Raw genomic sequence first — 21,703 nt, 5'->3', positions numbered from 1 at the left:
AAAACCCCATAGGAACACATGGCACCCCATGACACCCCATAGGACCTTATAAGATGCCATAGGACCCCATAGGACCCATAGGACCTTATAGGACCCCACAAGACCCCATAAGACCCTATAGGACTCCATAAGACCCCATAAGACCCCATAAGACCCCATAGTACCCCATGAGGACCCATAGGACCCCATAGGACGCCATAAGACCCCATAGGACGCCATAAGACCCCATAGGACCCATAAGACCCCATAGGTATTCATAAGACCCCATAGGACCCTATGAGACCCCATAAATCCCCCATAGGACCCCATAGCACCTCATAGGACCCCATAGAACCCCATAAGACCCCATAAAACCCTATAGACCCCATAAGACCATATAGGACCCTATGAGACCACATACCACCCCATAGGACCCATAAAGCCCCATAGGAACACATGGCACCCCATAGGACCCCATAGAACCCATAAAACCCCATAGGACCCCATATGACCCCATAGAACCCATAGAATCCCATAAAACCCCATAGGACCATACAAGACCCCATAGGACTCCATAGGACCCTATGAGACCCCATAGGACCCCATAAGACCCCATATGACCCCATAGCAACCCATAGGACCCCATAAGACCCCATAATTCCCCATAGGACCCCATAGGACCACATAGGACCCATAGAATCCCATAAAACCCCATAGGAACACATGGCACCCCATGACACCCCATAGGACCTTATAAGACGCCATAGGACCCCATAGGATCCATAGGACCTTATAGGACCCTATAAGACCCCATAAGACCCCATAGGACTCCATAAGACCCCATAAGACCCCATAAGACCCCATAGTACCCCACAGGACCCCATAGGAGCCTATAAGACCCCATAGGACCCCATAGAACCCCATAAGACCCCATAAGGCCCCATAGGACCCCATAAAACCCCATAGCACCCTGTAGCACCCCATAAGACCCCATAGGACCCTATAGAACCCCATAAGACTCCATAAGACCCCATAGGACCCCATAGCACCCAATAAGACCCCATAAGACCTCATAGGACCCCATAGGACCCTATGAGACCCCGTAAATCCCCCATAAGACCCCATAGGCCCACAGAAGAGCCCATAGGACCCCATAGGATCCCATAGGACCCCCATAGCACCCCATAGGACCCCATAGGACCCCATAGAAGCCTATAAGACCCTATAAATGGCCCATAGGACCACATAGCACCCCATAGCTCCCCATAAGACCCCATAGGACCACATAAAACCCCATAGCACCGCATAGGACCCCATAGCACCCCATAAGACCCCATAGGACCCCATAAGACCCCACAAGACCCCATAGGACCCATAAAACCCCATAGGACCCCATAAATGCCCCATAGGACCCCATAAGACTCCATAGGACCCTATGAGACCCCATAAATCCCCCATAAGACTCCATAGGACGCCATAGGACCCAATAAGTCCCCATAGAACCCCATAGGACCCCATAGGGCCTCATAAGACCCCATAGGACCCCATAAACACCCATAAGGCCCCATAGGACCCCATGAGGACCCCATAAGACCCCATGGGACCCCATAGGACCCTATGAGACCCCATAAATCCGCCATAAGACCCCATAAGACTTCATAGGACCCAATAAGACCCCATAGAACCCAATAAGACCCCATAGCACCCCATAAGACCCCATAGCACCCCATAAGACCCCATAGGACCCCATAATCCCTTTATAGGGCCATCACCCCATAGCCCCCATCTGTTCCCCTTGCAGTGTCGGCCGTGCTGGAATCCCAAACCTTATGGGGTCCCACAGCTGTGGGGTCCCGCAGCTCCCATAGGGCCGAAGGAGAACCTTCCTACACCCTGCAAGACCTCATAGGGCCCCATAAGACCCCGTAGAACCCCATAGCACCCCATAGGACCACATAAGACCTCATAGGACCCCATAAGACCCCCATAAGAGCCCATAGGACCCCGTAAGACCCCATAGGACCCCATAGGACCCTATGAGACCCCATAGGACCCCATAAATCCCCCATAGGACCCCATAAAACCCCATAAGACCTCATAGGACACCATAGGACCCTCTAAAACCGCATAGGACCCCATTGGACTCCATTGGACCCCATAGGACTCCATAGGACTCCATGGGACCCCATAGGACCCTATGAGACCCCATAAATCCCCCTAAGACCCCATAGGACTCCATAAGACCCCATAACACCCTGTAGGATCCTATGAGACCCTATAGGACCCCATAGGACCCCATAGGACCCTGTAAGAGCCCATAGGACCCCACAGAACCCCATAGGACTCCATAAGACCCTGTAAGACCCCATAGGACCCCATAGGACCCCATAGTACCCCCTAGGACCCTATGAGACCCCATAAATCCCCCATAAGACCCCATAGGACCCCATAGGACCCAATAAGACCCCATAAAGACCACATAAGACCCCATAGGACCCCATAAGTCCCCATAGAACCCCATAGCACCCCATAGGACCCTATGAGACCCCATAAATCCCCCATAAGACCCCATAAGACCGCATAGGACCCCATAGCACCCCATAAGTCCTCATAGGACCGTGTAAGTTTGCATAGGACCCCATAAATCCCCCATAAGAGCCCATAACATCCCATAGCACCCCATAGCACCCCATAAGACCCCATAGGACCCCATAATCCCCTTATAGGGCCATCACCCCATAGCCCCCATCTCTTCATCTTTCAGTGTCGGCCGTGCTGGAATCCCAAACGTTATGGGGTCCCACAGCTGTGGGGTCCCCGCAGCTCCCATAGGGCCGAAGCGGATCCTTCCTACACCCTGCAAGACCTTATAGGGCGTCTGGAGGCGCTCTATAGGGTGGTGAGTGAGCACGGCCTGGACCCCGAGGTGATCCTACAGCTCTTCCGCCAGCTCTTCTATCGCCTCAGCGCCGTCGCCCTCAATCATCTGCTGCTGCGCAAGGAGCTCTGCTCGTGGGCAACCGGACTGCAGCTCAGGTAACACATCGGGGTTATGGGGGGGTTATAGGGTCACTGGGGGGGTTTATAGGGTTGGGATGGGTGGGTTGGTGCACATAGGAACCTATAGGACCCCATAAGACCCCATAAAACCCCATAGAATCCCATAGGACCCCATAGGACCCCTTAAGACCCCTAGGACCCCATAAGACCCCATAGGACCCCATAAGACCCCATAGCATCCCATAAGACTCCATAAGACGCCTAGGACCCCATAGGACCCCATAAGACCCCATAGAAGCCCATAGGACCCCATAGGACCCTGTAAGACCCCATAGGACCCCATAAGACCCCACAGGACTCCATAAGACCCCTAGGACACTAAAGGACCCCATAGGACCCCATAGGACCCCATAGGACCCCATAAGACCCCATAGGACCCCATAAAACCCCATAGGACCCCATAAGACCCCATAGGACCCATAGGACCCTGTAAGACCCCATAGGACCCCATAGGAACCCATAGGACCCCAGAGGACACAATGGAACGCCATAAGACCCCATAAGACCCTATGAGACCCCTAGGACCCCATAAGACCCCATAGGACCCTTTAAGACCTCATAGGACCCCTAGGACCCTGTAAGACCCCATAGGACCCCATAAGACCCCATAGTACCCCATAGGACCCCTTAGGACCCCATAGGATCCCATAGAACCCTATAAGACCCCACAGGACCCCACAGAACCCCATAAGATCCCTACGACCCCATAAGACCCCATAGGACCCCATAGGACCTGATAAGACCCCTAGGACCCCATAGGACCCCATAAGACCCCATAGGAACCCATAGGACCCTATAAGACCCCATAGGAACCCATAGGACCCCATAGGACCCTATAAGACCCCATAGAAGCCCATAGGACCCCATAGGACCCTGTAAGACCCCATAGGACCCTGTAAGACCCCATAGGACCCCATAGGACCCCTAGGACCCCATAAGACCCAATGGGACCCTGTAAGACCCCATAGGAACCCATAGGACCCCATACGACCCTGTAAGACACCATAGGACCTCATAAGACCCCCTAAGACCCAATAGAACCCCATAGCACCCCTAAGACCCCATAGGATCCCATAGGACCCCATCAGACCCCATAAGACCCCATAGGACCCCATAAGACCCCTAGGACCCCATAAGACCCCATAGGACCCCACAGAATCCCATAAGACCCCATAGGATCCCATAAGACCCCATAAGACCCCAAAGGACCCCATAGGACCCCATAGGACCCCATAAGACCCCATAGGTCCGCAAGGAGCTCTGCTTGTGGGCCACCGGCCTGCAGCTCAGGTACCACATGGGGGTTATAGGGGGGTTATAGGGTCACTGGGGGGGGTTATAGGTTCAGAGGGGGGGTATAGGGTTGGGATGGGTGGGTTGGTGCACATAGGAACCTATAGTAACACATGGAATCCCATAAAACCCCATAGGACCCTATAAGACCCCGTAAGACCCCATAGGAACCCATAGGACCCCATAAGAGCCCAAAGGACCCCATAAGACCCCATAAAACCCCATAAGACCCCTAGGACACCAAATGATGCCATAGGACCCCATAAGACCCCATAGGAACCCATAGGACCCTATAAGACCCCAATGGACCCCATAAGACCCCATAAAACCCCATAAGACCCCTAGGACACCAAATGACGCCATAAGACCCCATAAGACCCCATAGAACCCCATAGAACCCCATAGGACCCCTGAAACCCCATAGGACCCCATAGCACCTCACAAGACCCCATAGAACCCCATAGGACCCCACAAGACCCCATAGGACCCCATAAGACCTCATAAGATCCCATAAGACCCCATATTACGCCATAAGACCCCTAGGACCCTATAAGACCCCATAGGATCCCATAAGACCCCATAAGACCCCTAGGACCCCATAGGGCCCCATAGGACCCCATAAGACCTCATAGAACCCCATAGCACCCCGAAGACCCCATAGGACCCCATAGGACCCCATAGAACCCCATAAGACCCCTAGGATTCCATAAGTCTCCATAGGGCCACGTAGGACCCAATAGGATCCTGTAAGATCACATAGGACCCCACAGAACCCCATAGGAACCCATAGGACCCCATAGGACCCCATAAAGGCCCCATAGGACCCCATAGAACCCAGTAAGCCCCATAGGAACCCCCATAGCAGCCCATAGGGCCCCATAGGACCCCATTAGGTCTCCATAGCACCCCATAGGTCCTCATAGCACCCCATAGGCCCCCATAGATCCCCATTAGGGCCCCAAAGCACCCCATAATCCCCTTGGAACTTTATTAGGCCCCCATAGGGCCCCCATAGGACCCCATAGGACCCCATTAGGCCCCTGTAGGACCCCCATAGCACCCCATAGGACCCCATAGTCTCCTTGGAACCCCATTAGGACCCCATAAAGACTCCATAGGCCCCCATAGAGCCTCCATAAGACCCCATAGCACCCCATAGGCCCCGATAAAAAACCCCATAGGACTCCCATAGGACCCCATAGTTCCCTTGGAACCCCATTGGGCCCCCATAGGACCCCATAAGACCCCATAGAACCCCATAGGACCCCATAAGACCCCATAAGACCCCATAGGACCCCATAGGACCCCATAAGACCCCTAGGACCCCATAGGAACCCATAGGAACCCATAGGACCCCATAGGACACAATAGAACCCCATAAGACCCTATAAGACCCCTAGGACCCCATAAGACCCAAAGGAACCCATAGGACCGCATAAGACCCCATAGCACCCCATAGGACCCCATAGCACCCCATAGCACCCCATAGGACTCCCATAGGACCCCATAGTTCCCTTGGAACCCCATTAGGCCCCCATAGGACCCCCGTAAGACCCCATAGGACCCCCAGAAAGACCCCATAGGATCCCCATAAGACCCCATAAGACCCCATAGGACCCCCAGAAAGACCCCATAGGACCCCCATAAGACCACATAGGACCCCATAGATCCCCATTAGGCCCCCATAGGATCCCCATAAGACCCCATAGCACCCCATAGTCCCCTTGGAACCCCATTAGACCCCCATAAAGACCCCATAGGACCCCATAGATCCCTATTAGGCTCCCATAGGACCCCCATAGGACCCCATAGAACCCCATAGGAGCCAGCAAGCCCCCATAGGACTCCCATAAAGGCCCCATAGGCCCCCATAGAACCCCATAAGGCCCCATAGGACCCCCTAGCACCCCATAATGGCCCCATAGGACCTTATAGCGCCCAGTAAGCCCCCATAGGGCCCCATAGATCCCCATTAGGCCCCCATAGCACCCCATAAGGCCCCATAGGACCCCTTAGATCCCCATTAGGCCCCCATAGGACCCCCATTAGACCGCATACAACCCCATAGATCCCCATTAGGCCCCCATAGGACCCCCATAGGACCCCATAGAACCCCATAGGACTCCCATAAAGGCCCCATAGGCCCCCATAGAACCCCATAAGGCCCCATAGCACCCCATAATCCCCTTGGAACCCCATTAGGCCCCCATAGGACCCCTGTAAGACCCCATAGGACCCCCAGAAAGACCCCATAGGACCCCCTTAAGACCACATAGGACCCCATAATCCCCTTGGAACCCCATTAGGGCCCCATAGGACCCCATAGATCCCCATAGGGCCCCATAGCATTCCATAGGCTCCCATAGAACCCCATAAGGTCCCATAGGGCCCCATAGATCCCCATTAGGCCTCCATAGGACCCCCATAAGGCCCCATAGGACCCCATAGGACCCCCATAGGACCCCCATAGGACCCCCATAGGAGCCCATAGAACCCCATTAGACCCCCATAAGACCCCATAGGACTCCATAGTCCCCTTGGAACCCCATTAGACCCCCATAAAGACCCCATAGGACCCCATAGATCCCATTAGGCTCCCATAGGACCCCCGTAAGACCCCATAGCACCCCATAGATCCCCATTAGGCCCCCATAGGACCCCCATAAGGCCCCATAGCACCCCATAGGCCCACCATAGAACCCCATAGGACCCCATAGATCCCCATTGGGCCCCCATAGGACCCCATAAAGCCCCCATAGAACCCCATAGCAACCCATAGTTCCCCATGATCCCCTTGGAACCCCATTAGACCCCCATAGGACCCCCGTAGGACCCCATAGATCCCCATTAGGCCCCATACGACCCCATAATCCCCTTGGAACCCCATTAGGCCCCCATAGGACCCCATAGGACCCCATAGATCCTTATTAGGCCCCCATAGGACCCCCATAGGACCCCATAGGACCCCATAGGACCCCATAGATCCCCATTAGGCCCCCATTAGTCCCCCATAGGATCCCCATAAGGCCCCATAGCACCCCATAGGCCCACCATAGAACCCCATAGGACCCCATAGATCCCCATTAGGCTCCCATAGGACCCCCATAGGACCCCATAGAACCCCATAGATCCCCATTAGGTCCCCATAGGACCCCCGTAAGACCCCATAGCACCCCATAGGCCCCTTGGAACCCCATTAGGCCCCATAGGACCCCATAGGACCCCATAGGACCCCATAGAACCCCATAATGGCCCCATAGGACCCCATAGAACCCATTAAGCCCACATAGGACCCCTATAGGGCCCCATAGATCCCCATTAGGACCCCATAGGCCCACTTAGCACCCCATAGAACCCCATAGGTGCCAGTAAGCCCCCATAGGACCCCCATAGAACCCCATAGGACCCCATAGATCCCCATTAGGCCCCCATAGGACCCCATAAGGCCACATAGAACCCCATTAGGCCCCCATAGGACCCCCATGAGACCCCATAGGACCCCATAGATCCCCATTAGGCTCCCATAGGACCCCCATAAAGACCCCATAAGGCTCGTAGGACCCCATAGGACCCCATTAGGCCCCATAGGACCCCATAGGACCCCATAGATCCCATTAGGCTCCCTTAAAACCCCCATGGCAACTCATAGGGCCCCATAGATCCCCATTAGGCCCTCATAGGACCCCCATAAGGCCCCATAGCACCCCATAGATCCTCATTAACCCCCATAGCACCCCATAGAACCCCACAGAACCCTTGGAACCCCATTAGACCCCCATAGGACCCCTATAGGACCCCATAGATCCCCATTAGGCCACCCTTGGACCCCCATTAGACCCCATTAGACCCCCATAGGACCCCATAGGACCCCATAGATCCCCATTAGGCCCCCATAGGACCCCATAGGACCCCATAGATCCTTATTAGGCCCCCATAGGACCCCATAAGGCCGCATAGAACCACATTAGGCCCCCATAGGACCCCCATGAGACCCCATAGGACCCCATTAGGCCCCATAGGACCCCCATAAGACCCCATAGGACCCCATAGTCCCCTTGGAACCCCATAGGACCCCCATAAAGACCCCATAGGACCCCATAGATCCCCTTTAGGCCCCCATAAGACCCCATAGGACCCCATTAGGCACCCATAGGACCCCCATAGCACCCCATAGGACCCCATAGAACCCCATTAGGCCCCATAGGACCCCATAGATCCCCATTAGGCCCCCATAGAACCCCCATAAGACCCCATAGGACCCCCATAGGACCCCATAGCACCCCATTAGACCCCATATGACCCCATAGATCCCCATTAGGCCCCCATAGATCCCCATTAGGCCCCCATAGGACCCCCATAGGACCCCATAGCACCCCATTAGGCCCCCATAGGACCCCCATAAAGGCCCCATAGGACCCTATAGATCCCCATTAGGCCCCCATAGGACCCCCGTAAGTCCCCATAGCACCCCATAGTCCCCTTGGAACCCCATAGGACCCCCATAAAGACCCCATAGGACCCCATAGATCCCCATTAGGCCCCCATAGCACCCCATAGAACCTCCATAGGACCCCATAGAACCCAGTAAGCCCCCATAGGACCCCCATAGAACCCCCATAAGCCCCCATAGATCCCCATTAGGCCCCAATAGGACCTCCATAAGTCCCCATAGTCACCCTTGGAACCCCATAGAACCCCATAGGATGCCCATAGGACCCCATAGATCCCCATTAGGCCCCTATAGAACCCCATTAGGCCCCCATAGAACCCCCATAAGACCCCATAGCACTCCATGGGCCCCCATGGGCCCCTTGGAACCCTATTAGACCCCCATAGGACCCCATAGATCCCCATTAGGCCCCCATAGGCCCACTTAGCACCCCATAGAACCCCATAGGTGCCAGTAAGCCCCCATAGGACCCCCATAGAACCCCATAGGACCCCATAGATCCCCATTAGGCCCCCATAGGACCCACATAAGGCCCCATAGCACCCCATAGTCCCCTTGGAACCCCATTAGACCCCCATAAAGACCCCATAGGACCCCATAGATCCCCATTAGGCCCCCATAGGACCCCATAGGACCCCCATTAGACCCCATAGATGCCCATTAGGCCCCCATAGGACCCCCATAGGACCCCATAGATCCCCATTACGCCCCCATAGCACCCCATAAGGCCCCATAGGACCCCTTAGATCCCCATTAGGCCCCCATAGGACCCCCATTAGACCCCATACAACCCCATAGATCCCCATTAGGCCCCCATAGGACCCCCATAGGACCCCATAGAACCCCATAGGACTCCCATAAAGGCCCCATAGGCCCCCATAGAACCCCATAAGGCCCCATAGCACCCCATAGACCCCCCCTAACCCCATCTTCCCCCCCCAGGTTCAACATCAGCCAGCTGGAGGAGTGGCTGCACAGGCGGAAGCTGCAGCACAGCGGGGCCCTGCAGGCCCTGCAGCCTTTGATCCAGGCCGCCCAGCTGCTGCAGCTCAACAAGAAGAGCCAGCAGGACGCCCAGGCCATCTGCAGCCACTGCACTGCGCTCAGCTGCCAGCAGGTGGCGCTCTTGGAGGGGGCCTGTGGGGGCCTATGGGGGCCTGTTGGGTTCTATGGGGGTTCTATGGGGTCCTATGGGGTTCTATGGGGTTCTGTGGGGGCCTATTGGGTTCTATGGGGGCCTGTTGGGGTCTATGGGGGCCTATGGGGTTTCTATGGGGTCCTATGGGGGTCCTATGGGAGCCTATTGGGTTCTATGAGGTTCTATGGGGTCCTGCGGGGTTCTATGGGGTTCTATGGGGGCCTATTGGGTTCTATGGGGTTCTATGGGGCCTGTGGGGTTCTATGGGGGCCTGTTGGGTTCTATGGGGCCCGTTGGGTTCTATGGGGTTCTGTGGGGGCCTGTTGGGTTCTATGGGGTTCTGTGGGGGCCTGTTGGGTTCTATGGGGGCCTGTTGGGTTCTATGGGGGTCTGTGGGGTTGTATTGGGTCCTATGGGGGCCTATTGGGTTCTATGGGTTTCTATGGGGGCCTTTGGGGTTCTATGAGGCCCTATGGGGTTCTATTGGGTTCTATGGGGGCTCTATGGGGGTTCTATCGGGGCCTATTGGGTTCTGTGGGGGCCTATTGGGTTCTATGGGGTTCTATGGGGTCCTGTGGGGTTCTATGGGGGCCCGTTGGGTTCTAAGGGGGCCTGTTGGGTTCTATGGGGTTCTATGGGGGTTTTGTGGGGGCCTGTTGGGTTCTATGGGGTTCTGTGGGGCTTTTATGGGGGCCTATGGGGTCCTATGGGGGCCTGTTGGGTTCTATGGGGTTCTATTGGGGCCTGTTGGGTTCTATGGGGTTTTGTGGGGTCCTGTTGGGTTCTATGGGGCCTATGGGGTTCTATTGGGGCCTATTGGGTTCTATGGGGGTTTTATGGGGGCCTATTGGGTTCTATGGGGTTCTATCGGGGTTTTGTGGGGGCCTATGGGGTTCTATTGCGGCCTGTAAGGTTCTGTGGGGTTCTGTGGGGTTCTATGGGGGCCTACTGAGTTCTATAGGGGTTCCATGGGGGCCTATTGGGTTCTATGGGGGCCTCTTGGGTTCTGTGGGGCCTGTTGGGTTCTTTGGGGCCCTATGGGGTTCTATGGGGGCCTACTGGGTTCTATGGGGGTTCTGTGGGGGCCTGTTGGGTTCTATGGGGTTCTATGGGGCCCTTTGGGGTTCTATGGGGCCCTATGGGGTTCTGTTGGGTTCTGTGGGGGCTCTATGGGGGTTTTATGGGGGTTCCATGGGGGCCTATTGGGTTCTATGGGGTTCTATGGGGCCTGTTGGGTTCTATGGGGTTCTATGGGGACCTGTTGGGTTCTATGGGGTTCTATTGGGGTTTTGTGGGGTCCTGTGGGAACCTATGGGGGCCTGTTGGGTTCTATGGGGTTCTATGGGGGCCTGTTGGGTTCTATGGGGCCTGTTGGGTTCTATGGGGGCCTGTTGGGTTCTATGGGGTTCTATGGGGCCCTATGGGGTTCTATTGGGTTCTATGGGGGCTCTATGGGGGTTCCATGGGGGCCTGTTGGGGTCTATGGGGGCCTATGGGGTTTCTATGGGGTCCTATGGGGGTCCTATGGGGGCCTATTGGGTTCTATGAGGTTCTATGGGGTCCTGTGGGGTTCTATGGGGTTCTATGGGGGCCTGTTGGGTTCTATGGGGTTCTATGGGGCCCTATGGGGTTCTATTGGGTTCTATGGGGGCTCTATGGGGGTTCCATGGGGGCCTGTTGGGGTCTATGGGGGCCTATGGTGTTTCTATGGGGTCCTATGGGGGTCCTATGGGGGCCTATTGGGTTCTATGAGGTTCTATGGGGTCCCATTGGGTTCTATGGGGTTCTATGGGGGTTTTGTGGGGTCCTGTGGGGACCTATGGGGGCCTATGGGGTTTTATGGGGTCCTATGGGGGTTTTTTGGGGGCCTGTGGGGTTCTATGGTGGCCTGTTGGGTTCTATGGGGTTCTGTGGGGCCCTTTGGGGTTCTGTGGGGCCCTATGGGGGTCTGTTGGGTTCTATGGGGTTCTATGGGGTCCTGTGGGGTTCTATGGGGGCCTATTGGGTTCTATGGGGTCTGTTGGGTTCTATGGGGGCCTGTTGGGGTCTATGGGGGCCTATGGGGTTTCTATGGGGTCCTGTGGGGGTCCTATGGGGGCCTATTGGGTTCTATGGAGTTCTATTGGTTTCTATGGGGGCCTGTTGGGTTCTATGGGGTTCTATGGGGCCCTTTGGGGTTCTATGGGGCCCTATGGGGTTCTATTGGGTTCTATGGGGTTCCATGGGGGCCTGTTGGGTTCTGTGGGGGTCTATTGGGTTCTATGGGGGCCTGTTGGGTCCTATGGGGTCCTATGGGGTTCTATGGGGGCCTGTTGGGGCCTATGGGGTTTCTATGGGGTCCTATGGGGGTCCTATGGGGGCCTATGGGGTTCTATGGGGTCCTATGGGGGCCTATGGGGTCCTATGGGGTTCTATGGGGTTTTTGTGGGGGCCTTTTGGGTTCTATGGGGGCCTGTTGGGTTCTATGGAGTTCTATGGGGTCCTGTGGGGTTCTGTGGGGGCCTATTGGGTTCTTTGGGGCCCTATGGGGTTCTATGGGGGCCTACTGGGTTCTATGGGGGTTCTGTGGGTGCCTGTTGGGTTCTATGAGGCCTCTTGGGTTCTATGGGGGCCTGTTGGGTTCTATGGGGGCCTGTTGGGTCCTATGGGGTCCTATGGGGTTCTATGGGTGTTTTGTGGGGTCCTGTGGGGCCCTATGGGGGCCTAATGGGTTCTATGGGGCCCTATGGGGTTCTATGGGGTTCTATGGGGGTTTTGTGGGGGCCTATGGGGGCCTATTGGGGTCTATGGGGGCCTATGGGGTTCTATGGGGGCCTGTTGGGTTCTATGGGGTTCTATGGGGCCTATGGGGTTCTGTGGGGGCCTATTGGGTTCTATGGGGGTTTTGTGGGGGCCTGTGGGGCCCTGTGGGGTTCTATGGGGTTTTATGGGGTCCCATTGGGTTCTATGGGGTCCTTTGGGGGTTTTGTGGGGTCCTGTTGGGTTCTATGGGGGCCTATGGGGTTCTATGGGGGCCTATTGGGTTCTATGGGGTTCTATGGGGTCCTGTGGGGTTCTATGGGGGCCTGTTGGGTTCTATGGGGTCTGTTGGGTTCTATGGGGGCCTGTTGGGGTCTATGGGGGCCTATGGGGTTTCTATGGGGTCCTGTGGGGGTCCTATGGGGGTCTATTGGGTTCTATGGGGTTCTATGGGGCCCTATTGGTTTCTATGGGGGCCTATGGGGGTTCTGTGGGGTTCTATGGGGGTTCTGTGGGGCCCTATGGGGTTCTATGGGGGCCTATTGGGGTCTATGGGGGCCTACTGAGTTCTATGGGGGTTCCATGGGGGCCTATGGGGTTCTATGGGGTTCTGTGGGGGCCTATTGGGTTCTGTGGGGTCCTGTTGGGTTCTATGGGGTCCTATGGGGGCCTGTTGGGTTCTATGGGGTTCTATGGGGCCCTTTGGGGTTCTATGGGGCCCTATGGGGTTCTGTTGGGTTCTATGGGGGCTCTATGGGGGTTTTATGGGGGTTCCATGGGGGCCTATTGGGTTCTATGGGGTTCTATGGGGCCTGTTGGGTTCTATGGGGGCCTATGGGGGCCTCTGATGTTCTATGGGGGCCTGTTGGGGTCTATGGGGGCCTATGGGGTTTCTACGGGGTCCTATGGGGGTCCTATGGGGGCCTATTGGGTTCTATGGGGTTCTATGGGGGCCTATTGGGTTCTATGGGGCCTATGGGGTCCTATGGGGTTCTATGGGGTTTTTGTGGGGGCCTGTTGGGTTCTATGGGGTCTATTGGGTTATATGGGGGCCTATTGGGTTCTATGGGGCCTATTGGGTTCTATTGGGTTCTATGGGGGTTTTATGGGGTCCCATTGGGTTCTATGGGGTTCTATGGGGGTTTTATGGGGTCCTGTGGGGACCTATGGGGGCCTATTGGGTTCTATGGGGGCCTGTTGGGTTCTATGGGGTTCTGTGGGGCTCTATTGGGTTCTATAGGGGCCTGTTGGGTTCTGTGGGGCCCTATGGGGGATCTATGGGGGTTCTATGGGTGTTCTATAGGGGCCTATGGGGTTCTATGGGGCCTATGGGGTTTCTGTGGGGCCTGTTGGGGTCTATGGGGGCCTATGGGAGCTTTATGGGGTTGTATTTGGGGTCCGGGTCCCTTTTAGGGTTTCCTTTTAGGTTCGGGGCTCCCTTTTGGGGTCCCGCTCCCCTCCAATTCCCCTATACTTTCCTCTATAATCCCCCACAATCCCCTACAAATCCCCCTCAGTCCCCCATAATCCCCCATAATCCCCTATAATCCCCCATAAGCCCCTATAATCCCCTATAAGCTCCTATAATCCCCCATAATCCCCCACAATCCCCCACCATCCCCCATAATGCCCTATAATCCCTTATAAACTCCTATAATCCCCCATAATCCTCTCTAATCCCCCACAACCCCCCCCAATCCCCCACAATCCCCCCCAATCCCCCCCAATGCCCCATAATCCCCTATAATCCCCCATAAGATCCTATAACCCCCCACAATCCCCCACAATCCTCTCTAATCCCCCACAATCCCCCCCGATCCCCCACCACCCCCCCGAATCCCCCACAATCCCTTGCAGCTGGTGAAGCTGCTCAGCCTCTACACCCCGCTGGACGACTTTGAGGAGCGCGTCAGCGTCGCCTTCATCCGCACCATCCAGGTGCATTATGGGGCCGGGGGGGCCGCTTATGGGGGCAGCTTATAGGGTCAGGGGGGGGTTATAGGGTCAGGGTTGGGGTTATAGGGTCAGGGGGTCTTATAGGGTCAGCTTATAGGGTCAGGGGGCTTATAGGGTCAGGGGGGTTATAGGGTCAGGGGGGTTATAGGGTCAGGAAGGTCTTATAGGGTCAGGGGGTTTTATAGGGTCAGGGGGGTTTATAGGGTCAGGGGGTCTTATAGGGTCAGGGTTGGGGTCATATAGGGTCAGCCAGGTCTTATAGGGTCAGGGGTCTTATAGGGTCAGGGGGCTTATAGGGTCAGGGGGGGTTTATAGGGTCAGGGGTCTTATAGGGTATGGGGGGGTTTATAGGGTCAGAGGTGAGGCTTATAGGGTCAGGGTTGGGGTTATAGGGTCAGGGGGCTTTTATAGGGTCAGGGGGGTTATAGGGTCAGGGGTCTTATAGGGTCGGGGGATTTATAGGGTCAGGGGGGGGTTATAGGGTCAGGGGGTCTTATAGGGTCAGGGGGGGTTATAGGGTGAGGCTTATAGGGTCAGGGGGGGTTATAGGGTCAGGGGAGTGTTATAGGGTGAGGCTTATAGGGTCAGGGGTCTTACAGGGTCAGGGGGTCTTATAGGGTCAGGGTTGGGGTTTATAGGGTCAGGGGGGTTTATAGGGTCAGGGTTGGGGTTTATAGGGTCAGGCTTATAGGGTCAGGGGCCCGCTTATAGGGTCACAGGGGGCTTATAGGGTCAGGGTTGGGGCTTATAGGGTCAGGGGGGTTATAGGGTCAGGGGGCGCTTATAGGGTCAGCTTATAGGGTCAGTGGGGTCTTATAGGGTCAGGGGTCTTATAGGGTCAGGGGGGTTATAGGGTCAGGGGGAGTTATAGGGTCAGGGGGGGTCTTATAGGGTCAGGGGTCTTATAGGGTCAGGGGGGTCTTATAGGGTCAGGGGTCTTATAGGGTCAGGGGGGTTTATAGGGTCAGGACTGGGGTTTGTAGGGTCAGGGGTCTTATAGGGTCAGGGGTCTTATAGGGTCAGGGGGTCTTATAGGGTCAGGGGGAGTTATAGGGTCAGGGGGCTTATAGGGTCAGGGGGGGTTTATAGGGTCAGCTTATAGGGTCTGGGGGGTTATAGGGTCTGGGGTCTTATAGGGTCAGGGGGGTTTATAGGGTCAAGGGGGGCTTATAGGGTCAGGGGCCGCTTATAGGGTCAGCCAGGTCTTATAGGGTGATGCTTATAGGGTCAGGGGGGTTTATAGGGTCAGGGGTCTTATAGGGTCAGGGGGTCTTATAGGGTCAGGGGGGTTATAGGGTCAGGGGGGTCTTATAGGGTCAGGGGGGGTTATAGGGTCAGGGGGGGGTTTATAGGGTCAGCTTATAGGGTCAGGGTTCTTATAGGGTCAGCTTATAGGGTCAGGGGGGTTATAGGGTCAGGGGTCTTATAGGGTCAGCCAGGTGTTATAGGGTCAGAGGGCGTTTATAGGGTCAGGGGGGGTTATAGGATCAGGGGGGGTTATAGGGTCAGGGGGGGGTTTATAGGGTCAGCTTATAGGGTCAGGGTTCTTATAGGGTCAGCTTATAGGGTCAGGGGGGGTTATAGGGTCAGGGGTCTTATAGGGTCAGGGGGTCTTACAGGGTCAGGGGGGTTATAGGGTCAGGGGGGGCTTATAGGGTCAGGGGGGTTATAGGGTCAGGGGGGGTTATAGGGTCAGGGGGGGTTATAGGGTCAGGGTTGGGTCTTATAGGGTCAGGGAGCTTTTATAGGATCAGGGGTTATAGGGTCAGGGGGGTTTATAGGGTCAGGGGTATTATAGGGTCAGGGGGGTTTATAGGGTCAGCTTATAGGGTCAGGGGTCTTATAGGGTCGGGGGGGGTTATAGGGTCAGGGGTCTTATAGGGTCGGGGGGGGGGTTATAGGGTCAGGGGTCTTATAGGGTCAGGGGGGTTATAGGGTCAGGGTGGTCTTATAGGGTCAGGGGGGCTTATAGGGTCTTATGGGGTCTTATAGGGTCAGGGTTGGGGCTTATAGGGTCAGGGGGGGTTATAGGGTCAGGGTTGTTGTTTATAGGGTCAGGGGTCTTATAGGGTCAGGGGGGGTTTATAGGGTCAGGGGGTTTATAGGGTCAGGACTGGGGTTTGTAGGGTCAGGGGTCTTATAGGGTCAGGGGTCTTATAGGGTCAGGGGGGGTTTATAGGGTCAGGGGGGGTTATAGGGTCAGGGGGGGTTATAGGGTCAGCCAGGTCTTATAGGGTCAGGGGGTTTATAGGGTCGGGGGTGGTCTTATAGGGTCAGGGGGGGCTTATAGGGTCAGGGGGGTTTATAGGGTCAGGGGGGTTATAGGGTCAGGGGGGGTTATAGGGTCAGGGGTCTTATAGGGTCAGGGGGGTTATAGGGTCAGTTTATAGGGTCAGGGGGGCTTATAGGGTCAGAGGTGAGGCTTATAGGGTCAGGGGGGGTTATAGGGTCAGCATTGGGGTTATAGGGTCAGGGGTCTTATAGGGTCGGGGGGGTTATAGGGTCAGGGGGGTTTATAGGGTCAGGGGGGTTTATAGGGTCATGGGGGGGGTTATAGGGTCAGAGGTGAGGCTTATAGGGTCAGGGGGGGTTATAGGGTCAGCATTGGGGTTATAGGGTCAGGGGTCTTATAGGGTCGGGGGGGTTATAGGGTCAGGGGGGTTTATAGGGTCAGGGGGGCTTATAGGGTCAGCCAGGTCTTATAGGGTCAGGGAGGTCTTAAAGGATCAGGGGGGTCTTATAGGGTCAGGGGGAGTTATAGGGTCAGGGGTCTTATAGGGTCGGGGGGGTTATAGGATCAGGGGGGTTATAGGGTCAGGGTTGGGGCTTATAGGGTCAGGGGTCTTATAGGGTCGGGGGGGGTTATAGGGTCAGGGGGGTTATAGGGTCAGGGGGGTTATAGGGTCAGGGGGGGTTTATAGGATCAGGGGGGTTATAGGGTCAGGGTTGGGGCTTATAGGGTCAGGGGTCTTATAGGGTCGGGGGGGGTTATAGGGTCAGGGGGGTTTATAGGGTCAGCTTATAGGGTCAGGGGGGGGTTATAGGGTCAGGGTTGGGGCTTATAGGGTCAGGAGTCTTATAGGGTCAGGGGGGGGGTTATAGGGTCAGGGTTGGGGTTATAGGGTCAGGGGGGTTATAGGGTCAGGGGGGTTATAGGGTCAGGGGGCGCTTATAGGGTCAGCTTATAGGGTCAGGGGGATTATAGGGTCAGGGGTCTTATAGGGTCAGGGGGGCTTATAGGGTCAGGGTTGGGGTTTATAGGGTCAGGGGGGGTTTATAGGGTCGGGGGGGGTCCTGTGGGGCTTTATGGGGTCCTATGGGGCTCTATGGGGTCCTATGGGGTCTTATGGGTTCTTATGGGGTCTTATGGGGTCCTGTGGGGTTTATGGGGTCTCATGGGGTCTTATGGGGTCTTATGGGGTTTTATGGGGTCTTATGGGGCCCTATGGGATCTCATGGGGTCTTATGGGGTCTCATGGGCTCTATGGGGTCTCATGGGCTCTATGGGGTCTTATGGGCTCTATGGGGTCTTATGGGCTCTATGGGGTCTTATGGGATCTTATGGGGTTTTATGGGTTGTATGGGGTCTTATGGCATCTGATGGTGTCTTATGGGGTCTTATGGGGTCTTATGGGGTCTTATGGGGCTCTATGGGGTCTTACAAGGTTTTATGGGGCCCTATGGGATCTTATGGGGTCTTATGGAATCTTATGGGGTCTTATGGGGTCTTATGGGATCTTGTGAGGACTTATGGGGTCTTATGGGATCTTATGGGGTCTTATACATCTCTATGTGGTCTTATGGGCTCTATAGGGCCTTATGGGCTCTATGGGGTCTTATGGCGTCTTATGGGGTCTTATGGGGTCTTATGGGTTCTTATGGGCTCTTATGTGGTCTTATAGGGTCTTATAGGGTCTTATGGGGTCTTGTGGGGTTTTATGGGCTCTATAGGGTCTTATGGGGTCTCATGGGGTTTTATGGGGCCCTATGGAATCTTATGGGGTCTTATAGGGTCTTATGGAGTCTAATGGGGTCTTATAGGGTCTTATAGGGTCTTATGGGGTCTTATGGGATCTTATGGGGTTTTATAGGGTTTTATGGGCTCTATGGGTTCTTATGGGGTCTCCTGGTGCCCTATGGGGTTTTGAGGTGTTGTTGCCCCCCTTCCTTCCCGCAGGCGACCCTAAAGGATCGCGGTGACCCCGCAGAGCTGCTGCTGGACACGCGGCGCTGCTTCCCGCTGCAGATCCCCTACAACCCGTCCTCCGTCCCGCTGGACGCCGTCCCCATCCCGCCTGTGCTGCGCCTCCACTTCCTGGTCCGCGTCTGAGCCCAAAGGCCCTATAAAAACCAGATGGACTCTTATGGGGTCTCATGTGTTCCTATGGGGTCTATGGGGTCCTATGGGCTCTTATGGGGTCTCATGTGTTCCTATGGGGTCCTATGGGGTCCTATGGGGTCCTGTGGGGTCTTATGGGGTCCTATGGGGTCTTATGGGGTCCCCATCCCCCCTGCGCTGCGCCTCCACTTCCTCGTCCGCATCTGAGCCCAAAGGCCCTATAAAAACCCTATGGACTCTTATGGGGTCTCATGTGTTTCTATGGGGTCCTATGGGGTCCTGTGGGGTCTTATGGGCTCTTATGGGCTCTTATGGGGTCTCCTGTGTTCCTATGGGGTCCTATGGGCTCTTATGGGGTCTTATGGGGTCCTATGGGGTCTTATGGGGTCTCCTGTGTTCCTATGGGGTCCCCATCCCCCCTGCGCTGCGCCTCCACTTCCTCGTCCGCATCTGAGCCTAAAGGCCCTATAAAAACCCTATGGACTCTTATGGGGTCTCATGTGTTCCTATGGGGTCTTATGGGGTCCTATGGGGTCCTATGGGGTCCTGTGGGGGCTTAAGGGGTCCTATGGGGTCCTATGGGGTTTTATGGAGTCCTATGGGGTCCTGTGGGGTCTTATGGTGTCCTATGGGGTCTTATGGGGTTGTATGAGGTCTTATGGGGTCCTATGGGGTCTTATGGGGTCTTATGGGGTCTCATAGGGTCCTATGGGGTCTCATGGGGTTCTGTAGGGTCCTATGGGGTCTCATGGGTTCCTATGGTTTCTTATGGGGTCTTATGGGGTCTTATGCGGTTCTATGGGGTCCTATGGGGTCTTATGGGGTCTTATGGGGTCCTATGGGGTCTTATGGGGTCCTATGGGGTCTCATGGGGTCCTGTGGGGTCCTATGGGGTCTTATGGGGTCTCATGGGGTCTTATGGGGTCCTTTGGGGTCTTATGGGGTCTCATGGGGTCGTATGGGGTCCTATGGGGTCCCATGGGATTCTATGGGGTCTCATGGGGTCTTATGGGGTTCTATGGGGTCCTACGAGCTTCTATGGGGTCCTATGGGGTCTTATGGGGTCCCATGGGTTCCTATGGGATCCTATGAGGTCATGTGGGATCTCATGGAGTCCTATGGGGTCTCATAGGTTCCTGTGGGGTCTTATGGGGTCCTATGGGGTCCTATGGGGTCCTATGGGGTCCTATGGGGTTATATGGGGTCCTATGGGGTCTCATGGGGTCTTATGGGGTCCTATGGGGTCTTATGGGGTCCTATGGGGTGTCATAGGGTCTTATGGGCTTTTATAGGGTCTTATGGGGTCCTGTGGGGTCCTATGGGCTCTTATGGGGTTTTATGGGGTCCTGGGGGGTTCTATGGGGTCTCATTAGGTCATATGGGGTTCTGTGGGGTCTTATAGGGTCCTATGGGGTCTTATGGGGCCCTAGGAGGCCTATGGGGTCTCATGGAGTCTTATAGGGTTTTATGGGGTCCTATGGAGTCTTTTGGGGTCTTATGGGGTCTTATGCGGTTCTATGGGGTCCTATGGGGTCTTATGGTGTCCTATGGGGTCCTATGGGGTGCTATGGGGTCTTATGGGGTCCTATGGGGTCTCATGGGGTCCTTATGGACTCTTATGGGGCCTCATTGTGTCTTATAGAGTCTTACGGGGTCTTATGGGGTCGTATGGGGTTTCATGGAGTCCTATGGGGTCCTATGGGCTCTCATAGGGTCTTATGGGGTCTTATGGGGTCTTATGGGCTCTCATGGGGTCCTATGGGGTCTTATGGGGTTCTATGGAGTCCTATGGGGTCTTATGGGGTCCTATGGGGTCTTATGGGGTCCTATGGACTCCTATGGGCTCTTAAGGAGTCCTATGGGGTCCTATGGGGTCCTATAGGGTCTCATTGGGTCCTATGGGGTCCTATGGGGTCTTATGGGGTCTTATGGGGTCTTATAGGGTCTTATGGGGTCCTGGGGGGTCTCATGGGGTCTTATGGGGTCCTGTGGTGTCTCATGGAGTCTTATAGGGTCCAATAGGGTCCAAAGGGGTCTTATGGGGTCCCATGGGGTTCTATGGGGTCTCATAGGGTCTTATGGGGTCTCATAGGGTCATAGGGGATTCTGTGGGGTCTTATGGGGTCTTATGGGCTCTCCTAGGGTCTTATGGGGTCCTATGGGGTCTTATGGGCTCTCATGGGGTCCTATGGGGTCTCATAGGGTTCTATGGAGTCCTATGGCGTCCTATGGGGTCCTATGGGGGATTTATGGGGTCCTATGGGGTCTTATGGGGTCTTATAGGGTCTTATGGGGTCCTATGGGGTCCTATGGGGTCTTATGGGGTCCTATGGGGTCCTGTGGAGTCTTATGGGGTCCTATGGGGTCGTATGCAGTCTTATGGGGTCCTGTGGGGTCTTATGGGCTCTTATGGGGTCCTATGGGGTCTTATGGTGTCTCATGGACTCCTATGGACTCCTATGGGCTCTTATGGGGTCCTATGGGGTCTCATAGGGTTCCATGGAGTCCTATGGGGTCTTATGGGGTCTTATGGGGTCCTATGGGGTCTTATGGGGTCTTATGGGGTCCTATGGGGTCCTATGGAGTCCTATGGGGTTATATGGGGTCCTATGGGGTCTCATTGGGTCCTATGGGGTCCTGTGGGGTCTTATGGGTTCCTATGGGGTCCTGTGAGCTTCTATGGGATCTCATGGGGTCTAATTGGGTCTTATGGGGTCTCATGGGGTCCTGTGGGATCCTATGGGGTCTT

General features: G+C 55.5%; 1 protein-coding gene across 1 annotated transcript in view; it reads left to right on the top strand.

The window, feature by feature from the left end:
* Positions 1-19,443, top strand: part of LOC125686997 (unconventional myosin-Vb-like) — a 90,037-nt gene extending 70,594 nt beyond the window's left edge. The window contains 5 exon segments of the mRNA XM_048931708.1: positions 1,781-1,824; positions 2,744-3,015; positions 9,725-9,899; positions 14,517-14,597; positions 18,793-19,443. Coding sequence (XP_048787665.1) covers positions 1,781-1,824; positions 2,744-3,015; positions 9,725-9,899; positions 14,517-14,597; positions 18,793-18,945 — 725 coding nt within the window. The 3' untranslated portion in view covers positions 18,946-19,443.
* Positions 19,444-21,703: the final 2,260 nt, after the last annotated feature.

Source organism: Lagopus muta, chromosome Z, assembly GCF_023343835.1.
Source record: "Lagopus muta isolate bLagMut1 chromosome Z, bLagMut1 primary, whole genome shotgun sequence".
Classification (NCBI taxonomy): domain Eukaryota; kingdom Metazoa; phylum Chordata; class Aves; order Galliformes; family Phasianidae; genus Lagopus; species Lagopus muta.
Note: the sequence above shows the minus strand (reverse complement) of the source record. Positions and strands in the feature narration are given on the sequence as shown.